General features: G+C 50.0%; 2 protein-coding genes across 6 annotated transcripts; one reads left to right on the top strand and one right to left on the bottom strand.

The window, feature by feature from the left end:
- Window positions 1-52: 52 nt before the first annotated feature.
- On the bottom strand, window positions 53-22,506 carry APBB1 (amyloid beta precursor protein binding family B member 1). Of its 5 annotated transcripts, none has more exons than XM_041729632.1 (15): window positions 22,407-22,506; window positions 14,082-14,816; window positions 8,383-8,561; window positions 8,227-8,283; window positions 8,062-8,147; window positions 7,884-7,947; window positions 7,287-7,436; window positions 6,785-6,912; window positions 6,673-6,678; window positions 6,259-6,373; window positions 6,034-6,118; window positions 5,672-5,755; window positions 1,035-1,150; window positions 713-889; window positions 53-628 (listed from the first exon to the last, which is right to left on the bottom strand). In XM_041729632.1, exons 2-15 carry the CDS (start codon window positions 14,800-14,802, stop codon window positions 461-463), a joined length of 2,136 nt encoding a protein of 711 aa, XP_041585566.1. In that variant the 5' UTR covers window positions 14,803-14,816; window positions 22,407-22,506; the 3' UTR covers window positions 53-460. The 5 variants fall into 5 exon arrangements, with proteins under 5 accessions (XP_041585566.1, XP_041585562.1, XP_041585563.1 ...); XM_041729628.1 differs by lacking the exon at window positions 22,407-22,506 and adding an exon at window positions 21,700-21,847; XM_041729629.1 differs by lacking the exon at window positions 22,407-22,506 and adding an exon at window positions 21,700-21,846 and having other exon boundaries at window positions 8,383-8,558.
- On the top strand, window positions 21,310-26,743 carry LOC121476092 (translation initiation factor IF-2-like). The gene is made up of 3 exons (XM_041729839.1): window positions 21,310-21,467; window positions 21,605-22,392; window positions 24,909-26,743. Exons 1-3 carry the CDS (start codon window positions 21,310-21,312, stop codon window positions 24,911-24,913), a joined length of 951 nt encoding a protein of 316 aa, XP_041585773.1. The 3' UTR covers window positions 24,914-26,743.
- The last annotated feature ends 130 nt before the right edge of the window (window positions 26,744-26,873 follow it).

Raw genomic sequence — 26,873 nt, 5'->3', positions numbered from 1 at the left:
GATTGGGGTACTGCAGGTGATGGTGTGATGCAGGCACAGGAAGGCACACAGCTTAGCAGGGCAGACAGACTTTATTAGTGATATCAGTACAGCAGAGGTGCCCATGGAACAGGGGGGAGGGGACCCATGCCTGAACCAGTCCCCTCCTACTGCCCCTGCCGGACCCTACCAAGATGGGGCCTGGCCTAGACCAGTTCCTCCTGCTCCACCTGAAACATGGGGGTGGAGAGCCCGGGGCTGGCCTTGCTTCTTGCTCCTCTTATCAATCCAGTATTGTCACTTCATTGCAGGGATGAGGTCTCTCTCTCCCCAGCCCCTAGGCAGGGAACCCCAGCTACTGGAGTGGGGCAACTTTGGGGGGGACCTAAGGCCTAACGCTAGCCTCTAGGGCCCCTCCCTGCTCCACACCCTTGAGTTCCCTGGGGCTCAATGCAAGCAGGTGGAGGGAGGACTGAGGGCTTCAAGGGGTATGGGCCCCCAGGCGTTTGGGCTTGAGCGAACCCCACAGCGACTGAACGCCCCTGCGGACAGTCCACCCTACACGCCGGGCAACGGACTCAGCAGGGGGTGCTGGGAGGCAGGAGGTGGAGGCCTGGGAACGTGCATCCAGACACTTCTGATAGCGGAGCTGCAAAGAGGCAGGTGGGGCAGTCAGTCTCCAGCCTGCCCCATGTGGAGTGGGCGTCATCACTCCACCACCCTACATGCTTACCATGCACGCAGCCTGCACAGCCTCTGAAAGGCTGGCAGCATTGGGCTCGCACCAGAACATGTGGCAGCAGAAGGAGGCTGGGCCGGCAGCCATGATGAATGCAAATGTGTGGACATCTCTGCCCACAGCCAGGAAGGAGAGGAAACGCACCCGACATTCCCCCAGCACTGCTTCCGTCTAGAGGGACAGAACCCAGTTAAGAAGGAACAGCCCAACCCTCTCTTCTACTGGCATATCCACTTACTGGAAGCTCTTCCTCAACCACCCCAGGCTCCCCTCCATGGCAAGGCATAGCCAAGCCTTCTCCCACCCTGGTCTTTACCTGCTGATGCAAGATGGTAAGAGTAGCAGGAGCCACGCTGACGTGACTTGGGGTCCACTGCTCACGGCTACTGGAGGACAGGACTGACTCCAGGGCCCCGTTTATCACATCTACCCCTGGAAGATATGGACACAAACATGACACCACTAGGGATGGGGAGAGGATGCCTTTGCTCCATCCCCACCTCACCAGTCAACAGCCCTGGATGATGCTGCACAGATACCCCTTCCTGGGTGCCCTCCTCCTTGGCTTCAGTGATTTAGCACTTTCCTGGTTTCTTCCATATTGAATCCTAGGCTTGGTTTTCCTTATTTGACTCTGCCTCTTCCTTCAGCCTCCAAAATGAACTGATTCCCCAAAGCTCTGACCTCCCCACATCCTGGCTCTCAGTGTTTGCCCACATTCAGACATTATCTTGCATCATACAACAAGGGCACATCAGCCCCTATAAGCCACTCCTCTCCCACGACCCAATCTTTGTTTTGTTTTCTATCCACTTAAGGTATGTTGACTTTTGTATCCCACTGTGCATGCCAGTCATTACAGTGCACAATATCATTTACACCTTACAACAATCTCCCAACTGATTCTTTAACCACCATTTTAGATAAGGAAACCGAAGCTTACAGTTCCTCTGCTTCTTCTCTATATTTCTAGTTTTCAGAACTAGAAGGACTGTCAAATCTTAGTTGGGTTCAGTAATTTTGGTAATTTCTATAATGTATTAAGAGGACAAGGAACAGAAGATTCCTAGCTTTTAGATCAATCAATCAGTATCCCCCTGTAACACAGTGGTTCCCTCCACTCAAACTGCTATTAAACAGTTCACTCTTGCATCCCACTTTTGCTTGCACTCAGCAGAGATGCAAGGCAGAGGAAGCACACGGCACAGTGGAGGCATGGGTTCCAGTCCCACACTTCTCATGAATGGGCTGTGATCTACCATGTCTTCACCTTCACAACTAAGAGGTTAAACAGTGCCAACATGAAAGCATGCAGCTCTGCGGCCCACTCCAGGGCCCTCTTGCCCCTTTCAGTGCCTCTGGGTTCCCAGAGGAGCAGACCACATGGACCCTTTGTGGGCAGACAAAGAAGAGGACAAATGTCTTCCTTGAAAGTCTTCCCTCATCTTGGCCTTGTTCATCTTACCTTTGGCTGGATCAAGGCCTAATTCCTCTCCTAATTATGTAAGTCCTCCAAAAACTGGCCTCATCTGAGCTGTCAAGCCTCATATTTTACTACTCCCTGAGCTTCAAATGATTTATGTAGCATTTATTAACATCTAATCTTGGCAAATGCCCTGCTAGGCAGATTGGGAATACAAAGTAAGAGAAGAGGATGCCCTCAAGGGACACAGGCTGTAACTGTGGAAAAGCCTCTGTCTAGAGTGCCCTTTCCCTCTTGATTGTGTGAGAAACTCCTGATTCTCATCCTTCAAGGTTCACCCAAGACCCATCCAGGAAGCCTTCCCTGCTGCAGGGCAGAGTGAGGATGCTGCTGGGACAACTATTAGCACATCTTGTAACTCCTGGAAAACCTTTTTCCACCCTGGGCTGTGGCCATCTCAAGGAGGGAAGGCAAGTTTAATTCATCTCTGTGTCCCCAATCCTAGCACAGGGCTTATCTATTATCTACTTAAGGAATTCCAGATGCTTGAGCAAATCACCCTCAAGGCAACATGGGCAAATGCAACCAAACTGGTATAACCAAGTAACCTAGGAGCCCACAGAAGGGTGAAAACACAGGCAGTTCCTGAGTGGGTCAGGTCAATTGACAAGGGCTGTGGTGTTTTTGATGTTTATTCCAGTCTATGGAAAAATCTTGAAGACCATGAGTGTGGACAAGATATCAAAGCTCATGGGGCCATGGGGATGGGGCCTGACCTTGGAGTGTGGGGAGAATTGGTGTGGAGGTAGGGAAAATTGTGGAGCAATGTGGCCTACAAACAGTCTGCCATATTTGGTAACAACTCAGGATTAAAACCTATACCCTGACCCCCAGCCCTGCACTCCCAATCCCCTTTATCCTACTGTGCATTTTTCCCCGTATCATGTTGCCTTCCAACATATTACATAATTTCATTATTGTCTGTCTCTCCTGCCTAAATTGTCAGCTACCTGAAGGCAAGAATCTGTCAGTTTGGTTCATTAATGTGAACCAAGAACTGAGAATAGTGCCTCACACAGATAGGCATCCTACAGATACTTGTTAAATAAATGAATGATTTATGAATGAATGCTGCAGCTTTAGGAGGAGCCAATGTTAAACTCCTGGAGGTTAAAAGGGAGCATAAGACGAAGCAGGAAGTGAGTTTAGAGTTTAGGGAGCTGACCATTGAAGTGACGGGCAGCAGAGGGGCAGTCAAGGATCGTAGACAGTTGCTTCATCGTCGTGAGAACCTATGTAAGGTGGATAGAGAGGGGGGGTAGGGACAGTAACTGGAAGAAGCAACAAGGGTTTGGAAGTTGAGGGTGAAAAACAGAAAGAAATGAAAGCAAAGATGTAGGAGACAGCCAAGCTTCCTTCCTGCTCCACACACATTATTTTCTCACCTCTGGCTCCCTGTCTGTGGCACTGCCACTGAATCCAAGTGGAATACCAACTACCTTCTGTAAAGACAGGCCCCCTTTCAAACTCTAGCTCAATTTCCATTCTTTCTAAGAAGGGTTTCCTTATTGGATCTAAGGTGCTCGTCATTAAAGTCAGTATGGTTTAAGGGAAAGAGCAGAGAATTGAAGATGACTAGGTTTGAGCCCTAGGCCTCCCACCTCCTGGCCATGTCATTTGAGGTAAGTCTCATTCATTGTTTCGTATGTTCATTTACCCATTCATCAAACAGTTGAGTTCTTCCTAAGTATCTTTTGATGTGACACTTGACCGCCTCTTGAAGCAGTCTTTTTGCCTCCCACTTCTCTTCTTCTGCTCCCACAATCCTTGTCAATTTCATCCTCCTCTGTCCATTAAATGCTGAGGGTCTAAAAGCTAGGCCTAGCCTCATTTCTCTTTTCACTGTGGGCTGCTTATTTTCAGGGATCAGTCTCCTCTACACTCATGGCTTTGATTACCTCTATAACCCAATAATGCCACATTTGAATCTGCAACCCAGACCTTCCTCTGTGAATCCAACTGCCAACCTGAGTTTGTCACTCAGCTTCCCCATCAAATTTGGCATATCTGAAACTGAACTCCAATCTCCATACCAAAACTGGCCTCTTCCAATGTCTACTACCTTTACAGAATGGCATCACCATCCAGTTAGTTTCCAAAGCCAGGAAGCCAGGAGTCAGCCTGAATGCCTCTGTCCCTTGTCCTACATTCAGTCAATCACCAAGATCTGTTGATTCTAATTGTTTAAACGTCTCTTCAATCTGCATACTCTTCTTCAGCTCCACCATAGCCCGTGATACTCTTCTTACCAGCCATAACTACCCCAAGATCCTCCTAATTCATTCCTCACATCCACCTCCACCTGCTAAACATTTTATTCCATGGTATAACCAAAGCCAACTTTTACAGAATTCAAATTTGATTATGCAAAGTATTTTCCTGAAAATTCAACTATAGCTCCATACTGATTTTAGGATGAAGAACAAATCATTAATGTGGTCCATAAGGTCTGACTTGCGATCCAACTCCCAAGCCTCATCTGGTACCAATGGCCTTCTCTCAATGCCTTTGAAGTACCAAAGTGCCCTCCACTGTGGATCCACTTCTACACTGTTTAACCTGCCTGGAATGATATTCCTCTGCTTTATTCCTATCTCCATCCCACTTTACCACATTAGCCTCAATTCATTTTTTTGATCTCAGTTTAAATGTCACTTTCTCAAGGAAGTCTTTTCTGACTAAATGAAGTTCCTCTCTCACATAGTTTTATAGCACCTTGCTACTTTCTTTCAACGAATGACTCAATTTGTAATTACACATTTATTATTAATATGATTATTTGACTACTTCCTGTTTTGTTTTGTTTTTCTCTGCTGCAACCTTCTGTAACCTCCATGAAAGCTATGGTCATTGTTCTCCCAGGACCCAGCACATGGTAAGCTTCATAGGTATTTGTTGAATGAATGAAAAATAAATAACAAGTACTGTGAAAGCACTAGAAATATAAGACAGTATCAGATAGTCTCTACTCTCAGTTTCCTTATCTACAAAATGGATATTAACATAATCCCAACCTCATAGGAACATCAAAACTTAAACGACATATAAGGAAGTACTTCATAAGCAATAAAGCATGTCACAATTATGCTCACTGCTTCCTCTTTGGATGCTCACAGCTCATGGTTAGTGCTGTAATACCCAACCCAGCTCCCAGCTGCTACCTGATATTTCTAGTCATCTAAGACCCACCTCCTAACCCAATCAAAGCTTCTCTGTGAGATGCAAGAGTGGGTCTCCTGTGTGCCTAGTTCAATGGTTCAAACTCAGTGAAGGCAGGCCAACTGCTGGTATAAGGCAGGACACAGAATGCAGATAGGACAGAGGTACAGGAGGTGGGATGCATTTTAAAGAGCAGGGCGACATCAAGCATGAGGAAGGTCTGGTAAAAAAAAAGGTTTTAGAAGGCAGAGGGTGGGGGCATAGCTTTGGGATCAGGATGGTGGTCCCTGGGTGAAGAAGAACATACATACCAACAGGTTTAGCAACAGGCACATTCCCCAGGTAATAGACTTGGAACTTTTGTACCAACTCATTCTTAGGCGCTGGAAATTCCACTGTGGAAAAGAAAAGGAGGAACAGCCATGGTGGCAGACCTTGCTCACTCCCAGGCCCCACCACTAGGGCATAAGCTGGATATGCACCCATCCAAGGCCCTACCTCCAGCCCTTCCCCACCTCCCTTTAACCAAAGTCCCTCTACTTATTTGATCCAAAGAATTTAGTCACTATGTGCCCATTTTTTATCATGTCCATGTAGTAGCTTATGCCTCTTCTTGGGTCACCTCACCTTTCTAACAAAGCTGAGCTGGATCTGGCAGGGTTGTGGCACTGACCTTGGAAAGGGACATCCACCAGTTTAGAGTGGTCCAGGGAAAGTCCGTTTACCAAGCAGCGGGCATTACGCCTTTCGGCCATGATCTGAGGAGAGGAGGGGAGGAGCGAGAGAGAGTCCATTAGGGCTTCATTGCCCCAGAGTCCCCCACCCCCATTCAATGACCCCACCCACATCCTTGTAGAGCAAAGGTGCCAGCTAGTCCAGGGAGCGGAGGGGGCCGTGCCTTAGAGCAGATCTCATGCAGGCTGGTGGCGATGTTCTTGGCAGGTGCCTCACAGCGAAACACGTGGCACTTGAGCATCTGGGTCAGCTTATCGCGAGCTACGTAGGCAAAGTCCCTGTTGGGGGAGGGGCACCTCAGTGTCTCCCAGTGCCATCCAGTGCGAGGCATCATCCTTACCCCACCCATGCCCTCCCTGTCCATCACAGCTCCTTCAGGGCTTCTGCCCTCAGGATGGTATCCTGTGGGTGCTGCCTTCTGGCTGGTGGGTAGACAGGCAAGCATGCCAAGGTGGGGGAAAATGGGCGAGCACAGCGGGCAAGAAGGGGCAGGGCGGAATAGGGGAACTTGGGTGCTTTGAGGTATCTGGTCCTGGTCTGGGAGGAGGAATGGTCAGGGTAAATTAGGTATAAGTACCTCTCTCTGGTTCCGGCAGCATAAGAGAGGCAAAGAATAGAGTCAGGAAGGAGGGCCCCCACTCTGACTGCCAGATGAGCCCCCACCCTAGGGTCCCAGGCACAGCTCCCACCTTCCACTGTCCCGCCCGACGCCCCAAACTCGAATGCTGACGATGGGCTGGGCATGCAGTAGGGCCTGACTCTGCGGCTCCACCAGCTTTAGTGTCTCGTCCTCCAGTTGTAGCAGCAAGTCCTTTCCCTGTGGGCCCAGGAAGCAGGCACTCAGTGGAGCCCCAGCTGGGGAGGTGACTCATCTCTGCCACCTCCAGCTCAGGGGAAGTCAGCCACAGCTGTGGGGTCCTGGCCTTGGTGGTGGAAGACCCACCTTGCAGGCTTCACTCTAGTAGAGGTCACATCTGTCATCCCTTACGTGACTCCCTTTATCATCTGGTCATTGCTAGAAACCATCTCCCAAGGCCCCAACCTGGGATCACACAACAATCTCACTAGGCTGTCACTTGCAAGGGGTTGACACCTCCCTCCCCCAGCCACTGCTCGGGCAGCCCAGCTCTCCTCTCTCTCACAGCTCCCTTCCCTTCTCCACTGAACCATACCCACCAGCTCAGCCCTCACCTCCCCCCAGCCCCCAGACATGGGGTCGTGCAGATTGTTTTTGTGGTAGGAAAGCTGACGGATGCAGTTGTTGACTGCCACACTGCTGCGTCCAGGGGCCAGCTCCTCCTCGGTCATCTCCACCCAGCCTAGGGAGCGCACGGCGAAACACTGCCAGACATAGAAGAGGGGGTGGGAGGTATAGGGTCTGAGCTAGAACCAGAGGACCTCCAACACAGGACACTCTCTGCTAAGAGCAGAGGAGTTCCTGACTCAGAACATGGCAGCTGGGAGGATGCTCTGAGCTAAGACTGAAAAGCTCTCCAACAGGATATAGTTGGCGGGAGGGGGATGGTCTCAGAGGAGACCCCTGCTAGCACAAGGAAGCATCTGAGTCAAGCCTGAATGGAGCCCCTGCCAAGCCATTGGGCTGCTTGAGTGAAACACTGATGTGCCTCTGGCTCAGAAACAGGGATCTATGCTAAGACTGGAAAAACTCCTAACTTAGGACCTGGAGAGGTTACTGAGACCAGAGATGCCCCCCAGAATATGACACAGGGGGTCTCCTGCACATAGAGGAGCCCCAGCCTGAGGAATGGGCATTGGTCTTAAACAAACCTTGATTCCTGGGTTGGCATTCCGTGGGGGCAGCTTCTCCTCCTCTTGGGGTAATGGCTCTGGGCTGGAGGAAGATGGTAACATTTGGTACAGATGCTCAAACGTGGAGCTGTCCTCATGCCCCTCCCAGAGAGGTCTATCCCCCTGCCAGCCCACTGTATCATGCCTTCCCACTCACCTGAGGCTCTGAGCTGGGAAGGGCAATGCCCCCTCCTCAGCGTCCTTCAGTCCCAAATCCATAGGAGCCTCCTCACTGGGTTCATCCTTGGAAAGGGGAGAGAGGAGTCAGGACCAAAATGATGCCCCTTCTCCAGCTCCCCCATTGTAGAGCAGGTCCCCTCACCTTCCAAAATTCTCCATCCTCAAAGCCTTCTCTATGGGCAAAGCCTGTCCAAGTGAGCTATGAAGAGGGATAGGAGCAATAAGTGGGTAGCTTGTCTTGTTCTGGCAGCAACACCCCTCCACCCCTGTACAAAAAACAACAGGCCTGTGAGCTTACCTGAGACTCCTCTTGGGGGCTGCTCCCCTGTGAGGGAGAGGCCCGGCCTGGGGGCTCCCACTGGGTGGTCCCTGTTGGGATGTGCCAGTAGTAGGTCCCTGAGGTATCCTGGACCCTCATCCATCCAGCTGGCAGGTCGGAATCCGTCTCGAAGGCGTTGGGGTTCCAGAAGGAATCTGCTGGGTGGGTGGGGGGACTGATGAGGGTCTACCCACCCAACAAGCAGACAGTGGGTACTTATGCCAATCCCCTCCTGGAGATCCCATGGTGGACAGGAAGGGATGGGGGAAGGGTTCCAGCACAAAGTTCCTGCTTTCTCCTAGAGCTTGCAGTCGGGAGCCACACACAACATGGGGGACCACCAGCAGGGGACATGACTCAGGTCTCCTCCTGGACCCTGCTCCTGGCTAATGTGCCCACAAAGAGGGAAGGAGGAAGACAGAGAGAGGAGAAGGAGGCTGGGTGACCCTAACTGACCTCCTATCATATATGCCCATATCTCAGGCGCACACACACTTGTCAGCTCTTGCACACACACGTGCACTCAAACACACAACACATACAAGCCCTACTACACACCTGTGCAGCCACCACAAACACAAGGGTGTACACACACAGAAAATACCAGCAGAGACGGTGGGTATCACAGGTGCACACACATGTGCAGGGGCAAACACACACACAACCCAACTCCAGCCATACCTTAACGCAGTCACCACATAGAGGTATGCACACACACGGTTATATGTATCAGCTCCTACCACATGTGTGCAGAGACCACACCCACAACAACCCCCAACACATGTGTGGGTACCACACAGATAGTGAATGCACACTCAGTCAACCCCTGCCTCGTGTGTGCAGATACCACACACACTCACACCTTGACCCCTGCCACACACAGATGCAGGCAAACGTCTTATGCACATGCACGTATACCTGTGACATACACCCCTCTTCTTCCAGCAGAGCCACACCACTCCAGCCCTGTAACCCAGCTTATGCCTCCTCTGCCTCTCCTCCCTACCCAGCCCCACCTCATATTCTGCCCAGCCTCATGCTACCCCTCACCTGGGCTGCTGTCCTGAAGGATGATGGCCAGGAAAAAGTCCTGGGAGAACATGGCGCTGGTTCCCAGCCCCTCCTGCCTCCACCCTCCCTCCTCACAGCCCCTCCAGCCCAGCCAGCTGGGCTCACAGCCTGGTGCTGGGCTGCAGAGAAAAGCTCATCCCGCCCCCTTCTCACCAGGGCAGAGCGCCTGCCAGGCAAGATCCTCCCCCGCCTGGCGCTCACTAAGGAGGGGCCAGGACCACCATGGGAGGGGACCTCCGTGGAGGGAGGAATAGAGGGTCCTCATAAGACCCTAGCCCTTCCTGCCCACATTTCTTCTTTCTAATCCTGACTCCCCTCCCCCAATTCTGAATCTCCATCCCACCCCGTAATGGGCATCAGAGTGCCACAGTCAAACCTAGTCTGGAGGACACCAGGAAACTCAGCCCCTCAGGAATACCTCAGCCACCTGGGGCCCTGCAAAGACTAGCTCTCAGCACAAAAAGGGTGTGGCTTCGGAGCTCCCGGGGATCCCTCCCCTGCCCAGGACCTGCCCTGCAGTTTGAGCCCAAAAGTGGGCCTTGAAGGCTGGGCCCCAGCAAGCTTGAGGCTGGGCTTGGGGCTTCCCTGCACAGCCCCCCTCACCTGCCAGGGCCCAGCTAGGCTGCAGCGTCTCCTCGGCAACCGCAGCACCAGGACGGTTGGGAGCGCCCAGACTGCTGACGTGCTTCCCGTTACCAGGGAAACCAGGAATCCTGACTGGTCCAAGAGGCAGCACTGAGGATACAGGCAGTCCCCAGACCCAGGCTGCTGGGCAACCAGGCACACAGAGGGGCTGAGAGCAGGTGTGGTCACCCAAGGTGGCCGCACACCTGATGCAAGCAAGATTCCTCACCACCCTGTTTGCAAATGAGGTAGGCCCATGGAGGAGGGGCTCTTGCCTGTTCAGCCTTCTAGGTAGCCATTATCACCTCTTCTCTCTCCACCCAGCCTTCATCTCAGACCCCAGGGAATTAAAATGCCTGCTCTTCCCCAGGGACCCTCCAGTGCCTTCGGGGCTCTCCTGTGGAACCTTTCAGGAGCACCAACAGCAAGAGCAACCGTGCCCTCCACAGACATACCCTTCTTCATGAAGGGTCACACACCTCTTGAATCTGGGGACCAATTCACCATCTTCTGACTGAGTCACACACCAATCCATCTGCCATCCCTGTTAGCCTGTACCTTCCTGCTTCAAAGAGCTTCATCCTTCCGATCTGTCCTGGAGGGGCGGGCTGCTCTCCCCCTCTGACCATCTGGGAGGCCCTTCTGGAGCCTGGCACATCTCCCTCCAAGCACAGCCCCACTAAGGCCTTTGCCGTACCACATGCACACATTTATTCAGGAATGTACATCTTCACTCCTGCATCGACTCATTCAGGCACTGACGCACGAATTCAAAGGTTTGTGCATCATTCATTCATTCATCTGTGCGTGCCGTCATGGTGAAACAGGTATAGCCATTTGCTCGGGAGTCAGTGAGTCACATAATGCTCTTTCCTCTTCTCCATCCCCATGTCACTACAGTAGTTCAAGCTTCTCCCTTTTACCTGGAATTCTTACCTGGATCACAGCAACAGCCTCACAGGTGGGCTCCCTCCTCCAGCCTAGTCTCCTCCAATGTGGACTGCACGCTACAGCCCACATGATTGTTTCAAAATGCTGAACTATTCTCTACTTTAGTAATCTTAATTATTTTCTCTTGCCCTCAGGATAGAACTCAAACTCCTCGCAGGGTGTGTGTGCTGTTATGAGCCTCTAACCTTCTGCCTTCGAGCCTTATTTCTGATCACCAGCCCCCACGCCCCTTGTCTCTCTCTCCCTGCTCTTCATGCCCCTCATCCTCTATAAGCCCAGCCTCCTTCCCTCAGGTTTCACCTGACTATCACCCACTCCTTCTTCAGGCCTACATGTAAAGGTCACGTATCAAAACTGACCCACCCCCTCAACCCCATGCACACAGGCTGAATGTCCTCCTGCACATCTTCCATCCCAGTGCTCACCATGCTGATCAGAGCTGCCCGTCTCTCTCTGTACCCCCCTAGACTGTGAGCACCATGAGGACAGGAACCTCTGTCCCTTGTGCTATGCCTTCTCAGCATTTAGGACAAGGTCTGGCACTGAGTATGAACTCAACACAGGTAGTAAAGTTCATTCACTCTTCCATTCATTTATTTATTCAATCAACAACTCTGTGGAGATCCTAGGCTGGGAAGGACAAAATAACTTTTGCCCAATGCTACTCCATTCCTACAGGAACCAGACCTCCTCCATGGCCTTTATGATCACAGCACCACAATTACAAAAGAGTAAGCAGTGACTCAACCCTTTCCGAGGCTGGCCCCACCTCACTCCCTCCACCTTCCATAGCCTCCACCAGAGCTTGATCCTTGGCTGTCCTCTCTCGCTGAGGTTGATGCCCGTGCCCAGCAGGCCCTTCCCACTTCTTCGGCAGTTCTGGTCTCCTTCTCCCAGATGGTTCACATGTGCAGCTACTACAGCGACCACCCCAGCAGCCCCTGGACCAATCAGGCTCTCCAGTATCTGGCCTCTGTCTCATACCCCACAGCTAGGGCAGAAGTTCCAAACTAGCAACCTACAGACAAATACAAGACTCAGATTTTGTGTGGCCTGCGTGGTACTTTGTAAAAAAACAGAACTGGCTGCTAACATTTAGAAATTGGGCTATTTCACATCAATGTCCAGTTTTTGGTTTTCCTTGAAAAGTGGCATGAACTGACTGGATGAGATTCCCCCCCCCCCCCCCATGCAACCCTATAGATAACCAGCTGGAATGAAGTAGCAGCTGCTCCTTTAAAAGGAGGTCCAAGCAATGACCATCGAAGGCTACTAACATCACAGAAAAGAGAAGCAACCAGACTTTGTCTTTGATAAAAGTACTCAATACCACCTATGAAACGTTCTTGCAAAAGCAAAACACACACACACAAAAACCTCTCAAATCCAAATCTGATCAAGGCTCTAGAACTCACTACCAAATCTGCAGGAAATCTAGGGGAAGAGAAACCTGCTCGATGCCACCACAGGGAGAGTCTACAAATCCAGACTCTGGAAAACCCAAGATAAATAACACTGTGTCTCTAATTTAAAACAACACTCTGCAAGCAAAAATAAAGAGAGACAGACGGAGGAATGGAAGCATGACATACAGACCCAAAGAAACTTTAAGATACACATCCACCATGGGAAGGTCTCCAACTAACTGGTTATTGATCCAAATAATCAAAACTTTAAATAGCAGGATGTGTGTGTTGGGGGGGGGGTCATTTATTAAACAATTAGGAAATTATAAACATTGACTGGATATTTGATAATATTAAAGTTATTGCTGAATTTTTGTACTAATGATAATGGTTTTGTGAAAATTTTTAGAAGAATTTTGTTGTTTAGAAATGCATGAGTAAACAAACACTTATGGATTTGAGTGTCTGCTTTGAAATAGGCTAGGACCCAAGAGTAGGTCAGGGTATAGATGCAGCAAAATTAGTCATATGTTGGTCACTGTTAAAACGGAGTCATGGATAAACTGGGCTCATTATTCTATTCTCTCTACTTTTCTAGATGTTTGAAAATATCCATGTTAAGTTTTTGGAAAGGGGATGCTGTACTGCCTTTGGCTCACCTGCATGAACTACATGCTCCCCTGCAAAGGCTCCACAGTTTGGGGTCTGGTATAGTGCCTGCTGCCAGGTGCACACCCGAGTCTTTCCTAATCTTTACTTGTCTTCCAATCCAGAAAACTCTGGGCTTGTAGCTACAACCCATTATCTCTGTCCTCTGTTGCTCAGCTCTGTCTGCATCTCTATGTGACATCAGGAAATACAGAAATTCAATTTATTTAAATGGGACACATTTAATGATCAGTCCTTGGAGTCCAATACCTATTGTCCCCTCTTGCCCACCCCACAAAGATGGATATATTCATTCTTTCTTCTTTTATTTCCTAACTTTTAGTTAGTATTCTATTCCTGATACAAAGAATACAAAACGGTATCCTTACAACGCCCAGAGAGTGCTCTGCACACAACCGACCTCAGTCTTTCCAAGTAGACATCTGTGGGGTGGTGCTGCTGTTGCCTCCAGATCTGGCCTGTTAAAAGCTGACTTAAGTATACCTGGCTCATCGTGCTGTGTGCATCAGTGGCAGGATAAGCAAGGACAAGAGCTCAGGTCTAGACTCAGTTCTACTATGATCCCAGACTGTCTGTGACTTGGGAAAGCTACTTAACCTCTCCAGGCCTACTATGTATGATGTATGGGCATCATAATAGCATCTAACTCACAGTATGACTGTAAGGATGGAATACAATTAATGATAAGCATAGGGCAGTACCTGGTAAGTGCTCCATAAATGCACCTAAGTCCACCATCCATCAGTGTGTGCATGATGGATGGACCTAGCAACTTGTGAAAACACTCTGAATATCAGGAATGGTTTCATCCAGGAAAACCTGGATATGGCCTGCTGAGGACTATGAGGACACCAGCTCTGTGGCTCATGTCTAGGCTGGCCCCGACATTGATTTGGAGAGGCCTGACCCCTGTCCACTTGCCCTCCCGGATCCCCCATGTCAAGCTCCATAAGGTACCTGTGTCCTCTGGGGAGCCGTAGGAGGGGCTGCCCTGGGATAAGGTAGCCCAGCTGGAGTCCTCGTCACTGGCTGCACTGTTCCGCATGCCAAACAGGAGGCTGGCACTCTTGCTGTGTTCTCGGGGACCGTCTGCAAGGGCCTGGGGTCTGGGGGGCACCTCCACACTCTCCGGGGGCTCGGGCAGCCCTTGGGGAGAAGACAAGTCCTCCTCCTCCTCCTCTTCGTCCTCTTCCTCATCATCCTCCTCAGCCTCCCCTGCCGCCTTCTCCTCTCCTTCATCTGGCCCGTGCTCTTGGGTGCTGATGATCAGGCCAGATCCTCGGAGCCCTCTGTTGGCTGCATTGTGGGCGGAGAGCTCCAGCTCAGAGTACAGGTGCATCAGGCCTTTGGGGCCCAAGGGTGCCATCTCAGGCTCCTGACTGGCCTCCTCTGCCAGGGTCAAGGTCACGTTGCGGTTCTGGTCACGATGGGCTGTGGCAGCCCGCCGGAGCTGGTTCTGGCCCTCTTTTAGCCACTTGGCATTGGCAGGGCCTGGCTCAGGCCCACCACCCTCCCCCATGGCACTGCGCAGGTCCTTGGGTCCCACAGCCGTGGCCTGCAGCTTGGAGTTGAGCAGCTGGTTGTGGGCAGTGTGCAGGGGCAGGGGCAGGCTCAGGGCAGGGCCTCCGTGGCTGTTGGCATTAATGGCCGACTGGCTCAGTGACGATGGAACAGACATGGCCTTGGCAGATCCTGTGGGGTGAGGATAGGAGACTGTGGTTGAGCCTCCAGGTCAAGACAGCAGCACCCCTGCTTCTGCCTGGGGCTGTGCTCCGTACCTCGTCATCTCCCTTATGCTCAGCAGACTAGCACCCACTGCTGTGTCCTGTGAGCTATTTTCCCATGACAATGACTAGGCTCAACTCCTGTCCCCCCACACCACCACCCACTCAACCACCATCTCCACCAAAGGCTAGGGCCAGGCCTACAATCCACCCCAGCCCCAAATCCCCAGCCCTGAGCTTTCTGAGACAGCACAGCCAGCCCCTGCTTTGCCCTCAATCTCAACAGCAGAGCTTCCACACAATGGCTCTCTGTGCATCCCCACCCCCACTTATCTGACCGGGGCTTACTGTGCCAGGGACCCAGCTGGTGTGGGACTGGCTCATGTGTTCTGGGACTGGACACTGACTGCCCCCTTCCTCTTGCCACGTTGCTATCCACAACTTCCTACTGTGAGCTCCCTAGGCAGTGTTCCTATCATCAACCAGCCCCGAAGCCCAGGCCTACTAGGGACTGTGAGAATAGGAGAGAATGAGCTGTAGACCATCAAGGGCATGGACCTGGGAAGGAAGGTCACAAAGGAAAGACCTTCAGCCTCAATTCATGAATTGAATTGGCCAGTTGAAGCTACATCTTGATGACTGTTACTATAAAGTATCTTACTTTGGACACCACTCCATCTGCCAGGCCCTATAATGCCTCGTGCCTCAATCAACAGGAGCTTTTGACCTGTACCCTCCAGCCCTTTATGTCTTGATCCAAATGTCATCTTCTCAGTGAGGCTTTCCCTGACACCCTTTTAAAACTGCAAGCCACCATGCCCTCTCTCAGCAACACGCAAACCTTCCCTAGTGCCTAGCACCATCTGTCAAGCTATTTATCAATATTATTACCACTATTTGTTTAATCATTGTCTCCCCATGATTGCAATTTCAGTTCCATGGTGGAAGATTTTGTCTTTTTTTTTTTCTTTTCAATACAATATGCCTAGACCGTAACAAACCCTGGCACAGAACAGGAATTCAATAAATATTTGTTGAATGAATGTGTAAGTCTGCTCTCCTATCTCCTCCAGGCCCGATTTTAGCATCTCCTCTGCCAGTTGCAGGAAACACATTTTGGTCATGTCACTGTGTCTCAACCACTGCTCGTGGTGGCCCAAACAAATCCCACCTGCCGCAGGGGAGGGGATCTCCTGTTCCACAGTGACAGCCCTCCCCCACTTCCTGCCCCTTGGCCCCTCTCTCATTACAACCCATCTGTGGAACACCTTCACTGCCTAAATATCCTTACCCAGTGATCCCATCAAGGCCTCCTTCCATCCTCACCTTCTACTGCTCTAGTGTCCTCCTTCCCTGACCGCCACTGTAAAGTGCTTACTCCCTGGACCCTCATTGTCACCACTTCACAGGCCACCCTCCCTGACCAAGTCTTTCTCATCCTGGCCCTCTTAGCTCCATGTCGCCTTCCACTTCCCCCATTCCCTCTCTGAGTCCTCTCTTCCTCCTCAACCCTTCTCTTCAGCACACAACTCTGTCTCACTGGCTGCCTCTCACTGCATACCTCTCTCTCTGACTCCCACCGTGTGGTTCCTTCTCCCCCATTTCTCACCTGAGCGTTCTCTCTCCCCCCTAGCCCCCACTGAAGAGTTCCATCTCCCCTAACCCCCTGTCCTGGTTCTCCCTGCACCTCGGGGTAGCTCTCAGCTCTGAGCACACATTGCCAGTGAGGTGCTTTAGGCTGTCTGACCAAGGCTCTGCTGTGCCTCAGGTACAGCACATGGTCCTGGGGCAGGAGCCATAGCTTGCTTTTCCATCATGCCTAGCTCCTCAAACCCTAGCACAACACTGTGCACACATCCGTGACCTGGATGAAAAAATGTTCCTGTGTGTCTGCCTTATGTGGAACTGCAGATCTGCCTGGTGTGGCTCCACCTGGGTAATAAGCAAACTCATGGTCACTGGCATAAACAAGAAAAATAAACAGCTCTGCCACTACCTAGAACCACAGTAATCTTCCAAAAATGGAAACCAGATTGTGTCACTCCCCAGTTGGAAAATTTAGATGGCTCACTGTTACCTTCAGAATAAGATCTGTGCTCACTAGCAGGACACTGAGAGCCTCCTTGAGCCAATCCCTATGACCTCTCAGACCTCCTCCCCCTTCCCTGCCTCTTTCACACTTTACATTCCAGCTTCACAAAATATGGCAGATTCAGATTCTAGAACATGTCACACCCTGACAGCCCTGGCTCTTTGTTTACAGTGCTCCCCCGGCTTGGAATCCTGTCTCCCTGAGTGAGAACCTCTGCTCATGTTTCAAAACTTGGCTCGGCAGGCACAGCTACTGAGCAGTGAGGCTTTCCTGTTCCGTTCTCTCTCTTTTTTGCTCAGGGGACCATTCCCTCCTCCATGTCTCATGATACCCAATGCCCCATTCCATCCAAACACCCGAGACTGTCTTATTCGACTTCACGTTCCCATTACCAAGGAGTGTGCGTGGTGTGTGTGCCACACAGTGGAGCCTCGATGTGGACAGAAGGGAAGGATGGAGGGAACAGACAACGTGTGCCCAGAGCTCAGAGCTACCCTGAGGTGCTCTCAGGGGGTAAGAGGGATTTGGAGGCTGAGACTAGTGGGATCAGACACTGAGGACAAACCTGTGTGGTCCCATGGGCTGCAAGTGGGCAATAGGAGTATTAGAGAGGCTGCTGGAGAATGATGAAGGGTACCTGAGAAGGCAGGAGGTCCCAGAGCAGTGAGACCAAGATCTGGGACAAAGGGAGGGAGGGAATTAGTGTACACTGACGTCTTGACTTGAAGGCTATTCCACAGTGGCATCCTCATTGAGTTTCAGGATGTGAAGACCCTGTGACTATGGCAAGCTGAGAGGATCACAGAGACGATGAGCCCTTCTCTGAAGCAGCAGTGTATGGAGCCAGGTTTTTAAGAGGTCAGCATGGTATTGACCTCCTTAGCACTTGGAGGTATGATCTGGGAAAGGCACAAACACTGTGAGGCTGGGACAGTGAAGAGCCAGATCAACTCCAAGGCAGCCCTGTCCCTCTGGTCACCAGGGCAGAAAGTACTGGGGGAGAAATGCAGAAGCTCTGTTGTGAACAAGCACTGAAACCTAAGCTCCTGGTTCAAGGCATTGTATGGCACCATCACCTAACTTTTTGAGATCAAAGGATAACCAGCGACCCAGGATCCTCAAGAAGGGGCACACATTTTGGGGTTAGGTGTACCTGAAGCCTCTCAAAGGACGGAAAGAGCCACATGGATTCTGGCTCAAGGCAAGGAGCTAAGAGTGGCCACTAAGTGTGAAGGGGCTCAGATTGACTACAGGGATGGGGGTACATCCTACTCAAGGTCAAGAGTCCTCTAACCTGACAGCTTACTATTTGCAAGGCACTGTGCTAGGCATGGGGAAGAGTGATGAATTATGAAGAAATGGTCCCTCCCCAGTGGAGCACACAGTATAGCAGGGAAACCACCCCCTACAATGCAGTGCAATGCCAGGGTCTGGACGGTCCCTGGCACTGATAAGCACTCCCTATTTGTTAAATAAATGATGGAGTATGATGGGGGTAGGAACAGAGCACTACAGGAGTCTGAGTTGTACTCTAGCCCAGACATCAGCAAGGAGCTGCTCAAGGAAAGACTTTTAAGTTGAGACAAGAACACAACTCTCCTTGGACCACCTGGTGCACCACCCCTCCCTCCCAGAGGAAGATCTCCCCCTCCTCCTTCCCAGAGGAAATGGAATGGATTGGGGAATGTCCACAAACATTAATTTGCTGACCTCAGCACCTATCCTTTTATCCTTCTTCCTAAGACCAACTGCTTCATCTCTTAATTGGTTCCTTCCTTTCATGCCTTTCCAGGAATTTTATACCACTGTTCACCCATTTTCTCTTCTAAATAATCAACCTCTCCTTCTCAATGGGATCTACTATCTACCAACTTAAAAGCAGAATGTGTCTTGACCAATGGTCCTCCAGTGCCACTAGCTGCTCTTTCTCTCTCCCCATCCAGCTCAAGCAAACCTCTTGAAAGAGCTGTCTCTACTCACTGTTGTCATTTCCTCACCTCGCACTCAATGCTCAACCTCTCCAATACTGCTTTCACTCCCAGAATGTCTCAGCAACAGCTCTCGCCAAGGTCAGCAGGACCCTGTGTCATCTAATCCAACCCGCATATCATCTTGGTTCTACTCTCAGCACTACTTGACACCCTGCCTCCCATCCAACTTTCACTCGTGGCTTCCCTGTACTACATCTCCCGGTTTTCTTCCTACATACTCTAGTTCCTGTCCAGTGGCTTCTGAGACCCTTATGCTGGCTCACCTTCCTCTATCAGCTGTTACATGCTGATATTTCTCATGGCTTGTTCTTAGGCCCTTTTCTCTTTCTCATTGAATATTCAAAATAAATATTTATTTGTGCCCACAGCTTCCGGTGCCACCTATACACTGCTTATTTCAAAATTTACATCTCCATTTCAGACCCCTCATCCAAGCTCCAGACGTGTACATCCAACTTCCTATTCAGCATCTCCGCCTGGATGTCTCAAAGGCCTCTCAAACAAACATGCCTGCTTATGTTTCTCTCTCCCATACATTTACTGGTCCTCTTTCAGGATCCTGGTTTATGGACTAATATAACCACCCATCCCGTTGTGCAAAACAGAAGCAGGGGGTAGCATCCTTAACGCTACTGCCTCCCTGCCTCCCTCACTCCCCACATTTAATCCATCCCCAGATACTGAAAATTCCCTCTCTGAGAAAAACGTCTGAACTTCATCTATTCTCCACATCCACTACCATCACAATCTCCACCAAGGACAAAGATCTTAAGATCAAAATTATTAACATGGCCTAAACTGTCATGCTCAGTGTGGCCTCTGCCAGCTTCAGCACTCTGCTCTCCAGCCTTACTGGCCTTCTCTTGATTCCTAGAAGACATCACGCTCTCTCCTTCCACAAGGCGTTTTGCAGGTGATTCTTTTCCCTTCTGCCTTTTTCCCTTCTGCCCTTCCCTTCTGCTAACCCGCAGAAATAACTCGAACTTACCCTTTACATCTTAGTTCAAATGTCAGGTTCTCAGAGAAGCCTTCCTTGGCCCTCTCTACACCTCCCAGACCAATTTAGTTTGTGCTCTTATGTAGTCTCAAGACACTATCCACCATCCACTTCATGGTATTTATTACACTTGTCATTTTATTCTTATCTGATTCCCTCCTGGATTATGGGACAAGATCTCAGTCTATTTTGTTCATAGTTATATCTTCAGTGCTTAACACAGTATCTAATATATGAAAGGTGCTCAAAGTATATTTGTTGAATAAATGATCAGATAGATGCATTTAAAAAAAAAGATCACATTGTGTTGAGAGTATTTAAGGGGAGGTAGACAAGAGAGTATGATGTTAGAGCAATGAGGGAAAAAAAGAGTTTTGGCTTAGGTTAAATTTGGTAGCAGTCAGGATGGAGCACAACGAATGGATCTGAAAAATACTTAGGTAGCGGATGTGACAAAATTTGGTGACATGAGATGGAGAGTGTGAGGGAGAGAGGTTAATCTAAAATATTGCCCAGGATTCCAGCTTGGATAACTGATTGGAAAGTAGCCATTTCTGAGAGCTGAAGGAAGAACAGATTTGGAAGAAGGGAAAAGAGGGAACGCAGGGACGGTAATTCAGCTTGGGATCTGTAGGTATGGAATTTCTGTTGAACTTCAATGGAGATGTCATGAGGGCAGCTGAATCTGGAGTACATATATACATATATATGTATATGTATATGTATATATGTATATATATATGTGTATATATATATATATATATATATATATATATATCTGAGAATCACTAACAGGTATATATGAAATTTGAAGGCTTGGGAGTGAATAAAATACCAGAGGAGAAAGTACAGAATGAAAGAGCACAGCTCAGGATGGAAACAAGAGCTTTACCAACATCTAAAGGGAGGGGAAGGAGGTAGCAAATGAGACCACGAAGGAGCAGACAATGCCAATGCCGGACAAGAGAAACCAGAAAAAACGCTTCCAGGAGCGTTAATACACACCGCTGAATACTACTGAAAGGAAAGGGGGATAACAGGAAGGTGTCCATTGGAGTCGGACACATGGAGGTCTCCGGTGACCTTGGCTCCAGCATGTCAGTGGGTGTCAGTGGTTTTAGGAATGAATGGGAAGTGAGGACATGACAGCAAGTGCAGGCAAGGTGTGGGCTTTGAAAGAGTAGAGGGAGATGGGACTGTGCTGGAGAGGCTGGGAATGCGAGAAATGCACAGGCAGATGCAAAACGGGATTCGGAATAACCTCTGAATTGGCGGCTGGAAAACTGCTCTCCAGGAGTGCTGCTGCTAGCGCTAGGCCTCCTGGCCAAGCCGGGGCACAGTGGGCCCCAGGGCACACCCCTCGGTCGCCGAGGGCAACTGAATGCGGCTTGACAGATTCCAGGCCCGGGACCCTGCAGAAATCCGCGCGGGCCCTGCCTACCTCACCCCACGTCCCACCGCCAGCCCCTTCCCCCTCCCCCATCGCCCCTCGCTGCGTGGCCCCCGGACTCGCCCCCCTCCAGCCCCGAGGGGCCAGAGGTAAATAAAGGTCGGGGAGGGGGTCTTGTGAGGACCGAGGTGGCGCCCACAAGGTGGGGGCTGGGGGACTGGCGACGGTCCGAACGCGCGCGGCGGGAGTACCGCCCCGGGGATGTGGCCTGACCAGGGCCCCCCAGGCCGCCGCGGGGAAGGGGCTGCGGGGTCCGCTGCCCGCAGAGGGGGGTCGGGATCCGGCCTCCGGGGCTAGGCCCGGGGCTGGGGCAGCTCCTACCTGCGCGGGGAGGCCCCAGGCCCAGGTGGCGGAGGTGGCTCAGGCTGCGGGGCTCCGGCTCCGCGGCGCCTTCTCCATCACAACATCCCCCGCCCTGGAGCGCGCGGGCCGCGGGGCCGCGCCCCGAGCAGCGGAGGCGCGCGCCGGGCGGCGGGGGGGGGGGGGAGGGGGCGGAGGGCCGCCATCTTGGGCCGCGCGCGGGCGCGAGCGCGCGAGCCCGTCGCAGAGGGCCCTTGCCGCAGCTCCCCCGAGGGACCCGCCCTGCGGGACCCCGGGCCTCAGCCCCCGGGTCCCAGAGCGCTGCCGCCGCCCGGCCCGGCACCGCCCTCCGCCGCGAGGCCGCGGACTCACCGAGCGCGCCCCGCAGGGCCCTGGGCCCGCACCCCGGCGCGCGCCGCAGCGGCGGAGCTGGAGCGCGAGCGGCTGTGGCGGCGGCCGGGCCGCGGCCGGGGCCGCGTGAGGAGGGGTCTGAGGCGGCGGCCTGCTCCGCCCGGGCGGCCGCAGTCCCCGGGGGCCTGCTGGAGAGGCGAGGACGCAGCGAGGCTGACAATAGTAGAGCGCGCTTACTGCCCGCTCGCGCCGTGCCCGGCTCCGTGTTAAACCGTTGGCAGGCACCGTCCTCACATCGGCCGTGTGGAGACACCACCGTTCCCCTGACAAAAATGTCAGAGACAGATGCTGAGATTCTGAAAGGTAAAGCGACTTGCCTGCAGTCACAAGTAAGTGGTGAAAGCAGACCGAGACCGCGAGGTTTCGTAACCCTCCACCCCTGCCGCTGGAGGTAGAGCTGTGTGACACCAGGGTCCCTCGTCCGCGCCTAGAATAAATCCTCCCCTGGTGGAAATTCACAAGACGGGAGGAAAAAGGGAAAGTGTGGAGGAAGAGTGTGAAGGAGGGAATGGAGGGGCGCCATGCTGCGCAGACTACTCCCCGGATGCTGTGTTAATTCCCGGGGGTCAGCTCAGTGGATGAGAGGCCATCAAGGATATGAGGGGAGATGTGTTCCCATCCAGAAACCTTCCAGTGGTTCACTCCTCTAAGACAGAGGTTTCAATTTATTGTAAATGCTAACCGTGGAGCAACTGACTGGAGAAGCCCTCAAAGTACCCAAAACTAAAGGTGTCCAAATCTAAATTCCTTATTTCATCTGTTTTATTTGGCCTCCTAAGAAGTTTCACTGGGATGAAAAAGAATCCTCCCAACACACACACACACACACACACACACACACACACTACGCTGGATGCAAGTCCACTTTGTCCATGGCACTATCACCTACTGGATTACCCAAGCCAGAAGCCTCAAGCTCATCCTTGACTACACTTTCACTTAACTTGAGGTGAATATAAATGTTTTAAGTTTATTTATTATGGAAAACTTCAGATATATATAAAAGGACACTGACAGTATAATGAACCTTCATATGCCCATCATTCATTTTCAATAATTATCAACTCCTGGCCAAGAGTTTACTAGGATTTGACAAACATCTATGATGTGGGAACCATGTACGAGGTCCCAACCTAGAATCGAAGGACTCAAAGATAAATCAGATTTAACTGTAACCCAACCTGAAGGATATAACATCTGACCTTCATTCTTAAAAGATGAGTAATTACCCAAAAGTGGAAAGGTATCTTCATTCATCCATTTATTTTCTTTCAACAAATTGTTATTAAGTGTGAGGCACTGTCCTTGGTACTAGGAACAGGTAAAGAAACAAGATTCAGTCCCTATCTTCATGAAACTTGAATAACAGGGGAGAGATATTAAACATGTGGTTAGAAATGTGGTGAGTATCTTGAGAGATGCTATGGGTGGACTAAAATTGACCTGGGAGGTTTGGAAAGGCTTTCATAAGGAAATGGCACTTATGTGAGGGGAAGGGGTAAAGGAGGTGGAGGTCAGCCAGAAGAAGAGATTATTCCAACTCCAAGAAGTACAAGAAGGCCGGTATGGATGTGATTATAGCAAATTATTCTTATTTGAAGTATTTTCATCATATTAGATGAGCTGGAAAGGTGGGTAAGTACCAAAACAAAGAGGGCCTTATGTATTACATTATTTTAAGGGGAATGGAAAATCACCAAAGTGTTTGAGGCAGCAGAGTGGCATGTTCCGCCTTGAGTTTTAGATCACTTCCAGCTGCTAATGGAGAATAGATAAGAGAAGAGCAAAATTGGTAGTGTGGGGGCCAGTTAGGAGGTAATTGATGTAGTCTAGGTAGCAGATAATTATAGTGGTAGGAGTAGGGATGGAGAAAGTTGCATAGGTTTAATAAATATTCAATAGGTAGAATTAACAAAAAAAATAGTGATCATTTGATTGATTGGCTGTGGAAGTATGAATAAAGAGATGACTTCCATATTTCTGCAGGAGCAAATGAAAAATAAATCCAGAAATATCACCTATTTACAAAGCAGATACTTGTCTTCTCAACCTCATTGAGTAGGGTGTCTTCAATATTCAGGGAAATCTCTTCTGATAATCAAAAGCACAGATTGGGGGAGGGGGTGACGAAAGAAGTCTAATTAGCTAAGATGTAAGAAGGAAATTGTGCAGTTCACATGTAGTGCAGTTTGACCCACATGCAGTCTTCTTGAATCCCTGACCTCTTCCTAGGTCTGCAGAGCCTCCTGATCAAGGGGAGTCAACCTGTGCCCTTCATCCATCCTCTCTCTAGTGTATCTCTTTCCCCTTTCTGATGTTCTTCATGGCCTAGTAGCAACAAATAACCTAATAACTGCCTCAGATGTTCAATGTGTGGTTCTGACCAATGTAGGTCCCTCTGAGGCAACAATCTTTTAAAATTATTACCTTAAACCTATTTAGGAAAAACCTGAATTGGAAGCAAATCTATCCAGAATCATTTACCAAGAGTACTGGCTTTACACTATTCGGATTAATAGATCGGCCATTTAACATTACTGGGCAGTTGGCACCATATATGGGAGAATAGATCTTTCATCTCTATTAGCAACGAAGACAGTAAAGCAAAGCAGCCTTTTCTACCACTATCTTGATATTGCAGTCTTTCTTGTAGTCAATCCAACAAATCTCCTTCCTTCTGGGTGTTATCATTTGAAAATCTGTAAGGAGTAAAATCTTTCCAAATATTATATGGAGTAGAATTCATAAGTCCCATGGTAGACCTGGCAAGGGCTCGCTCAACACCCTTCTTCAACAGGGCTATTCTAATACATTCCCAGGATGAGCATATAGGATGAGAAGAGAAAAAGACTGAGGCCTGAATCTACTGGAAGTACCAGCATTTCGGATGCCAGCAAAGAGGAAGACAGCTAAGAAGAAAATTGAGAAGAAACAGTAAGAGAAGAATCAGCAGAGAGTAATGTCATGGAAGAAATCCAGGGGAGGAAAGACTTTCAAGGAGGAAGAAGTGGTCAACAGCACCAAATGCAGCAAAGATTTCCAATAAGTTCAAGGCAAAAAAAGTATCCTTTGAATTTGGCAACATTGAATGCCTAGATCCCCATGATATGGTCTGTGTCAGCAGAAAACAAGGGCAGATGCCACAATGCAGTGAATTGAACAAATGAAAATGAAGTAGAATGAAAAAGTGCAGACCCCCTCTTTTGAAAAATTTGGAGGGAGGAATAGACTATAGCTGAAGAGTGATAGTAAGTTAAAGATTCTGATTTTGTCTTTTTAAAGATGATAGAGACTTAAACATAGGTATAAACTACAAAAAGATACCTGTAGAGAAGATGAATTTAAAAGTAAAGAAAAAAAGGTGATGAGAGATGGAGGGAGATCCGGGAGGCAACAAGTGGAAGTAGGACCAAGGACTCATGGAGAAGAATCAGACCCCTTAACTTTATAGGCTGAAGGGATAGAGGTGAGGGCAAGGATATAGGTAGGGTAATTAATAAAGTGGAACAGGCAAGAGCTTGTGGGATTTCATGCCTAGTAATAGCAACATGGTCAATGTCTTTAGCTGAGGAAGAGAAGAAGTTTGGAGGGAGAACACCACCAACAACAAAAACATGCAAGGGATTATCCTGTTATGAATATATCATTGCCTTTGTTATCTGCACAACATGCACCCACCCCCTTCTTATTGGTAACAGCACATCAGTGTTCTTTGAAGGTCCAGCCCACCCCATTCTAAATCTATGAGCTTCAGACAGGAATCATCCTAGTCCCATACCCACATCAGTGCTGGGTTCCTAAACCACAATCAGGTCAAAGTGACAAATTCAGAAATGGGAACATGTTGAAATTCGATCCAGGAATTTTCCTGCAACTGTTGAGCAAGAGGTGCTCATAGAAGGCAAACCTGGTGGACATCTAGCCACCGGGAAGAATGAGCCTGCCTGAGAACAAAGCTAACTCAAAGAAAGCAGAGCTCAGGGTTGGAGAGAGACTGATCCCTGGTAACATCAATTTAACATGTATATTTACCTCTGCCTGAAGTCAAATATGTCAGTAAACTTCCTTTGTGCTTAACACTAATTTGAGTTGAGTTTTATTACTTGCAACCAAGAGTTATGATGAATCTGTGTTGGAGATATTGCCTGCTGGAACTCATCCCCACACCCATTCTTCTATAATCTCCCCTATACCAACAGGACTAGAAGTCTGAAAACCACATTTCTCAGATGCCTTTGTCACTTAATTCCAGTTAGGTTCCACCAGTGGGAACCCTCACATGAGGAAGGGGAGAGGAAGGCAGACATCCTCCGGCTCTTGTCAGTGCTTCTGGCAACATCAGCAGCAGCGGTTCCTGCCTAGCAAAAGTGGAAGTAGTTCCAGTAGCATCAGCAATATAAACTCCAGGTGCAACAACAGCTAGTGCAGATTTGTAGATTCCAGCTCCTTGATCTTTGGGCAGTAACTTTTCTCCGTTTTGCTCCTCTAAACCAAGATTGGTGGTAGTTTCCTGGTCTCTGGGTAGCTGCTTTTGTTTTTATGCTTCTCCAGGCTTCCCTTACAACTTTGTTGTTGTTGTTGTTGTTGTTTTTAAGTAAACTCTGTGCCCAACACGAGGCTTAACCTCACAACCCTGACATCAAGAGTTGCATTCTCGGGATCCCTGGGTGGCGCAGCGGTTTGGCGCCTGCCTTTGGCCCAGGGCGCGATCCTGGAGACCCAGGATCGAATCCCACATCGGGCTCCCGGTGCATGGAGCCTGCTTCTCCCTCTGCCTGTGTCTC

Source organism: Vulpes lagopus, chromosome 15 (assembly GCF_018345385.1).
Source record: "Vulpes lagopus strain Blue_001 chromosome 15, ASM1834538v1, whole genome shotgun sequence".
NCBI lineage: Eukaryota > Metazoa > Chordata > Mammalia > Carnivora > Canidae > Vulpes > Vulpes lagopus.
This window is presented reverse-complemented; position numbering and strand designations above follow the sequence as displayed.

Excerpts from the sequence above, each read along its gene's own strand:
- LOC121476092 (XM_041729839.1), top strand. The coding sequence starts at position 21,310 with ATGCGGCTTGACAGATTCCAGGCCCGGGACCCTGCAGAAATCCGCGCG. Across the intron at positions 21,468-21,604 it reads CCAGCCCCGAGGGGCCAGAG|GCCGCCGCGGGGAAGGGGCT; the intron begins GTAAATAAAGGT and ends AGGGCCCCCCAG.
- APBB1 (XM_041729632.1), bottom strand. The coding sequence starts at position 14,802 with ATGTCTGTTCCATCGTCACTGAGCCAGTCGGCCATTAATGCCAACAGC. Across the intron at positions 890-1,034 it reads TTACCATCTTGCATCAGCAG|ACGGAAGCAGTGCTGGGGGA; the intron begins GTAAAGACCAGG and ends CTGTCCCTCTAG. Across the intron at positions 629-712 it reads CTGTGCAGGCTGCGTGCATG|CTCCGCTATCAGAAGTGTCT; the intron begins GTAAGCATGTAG and ends GCCTCTTTGCAG.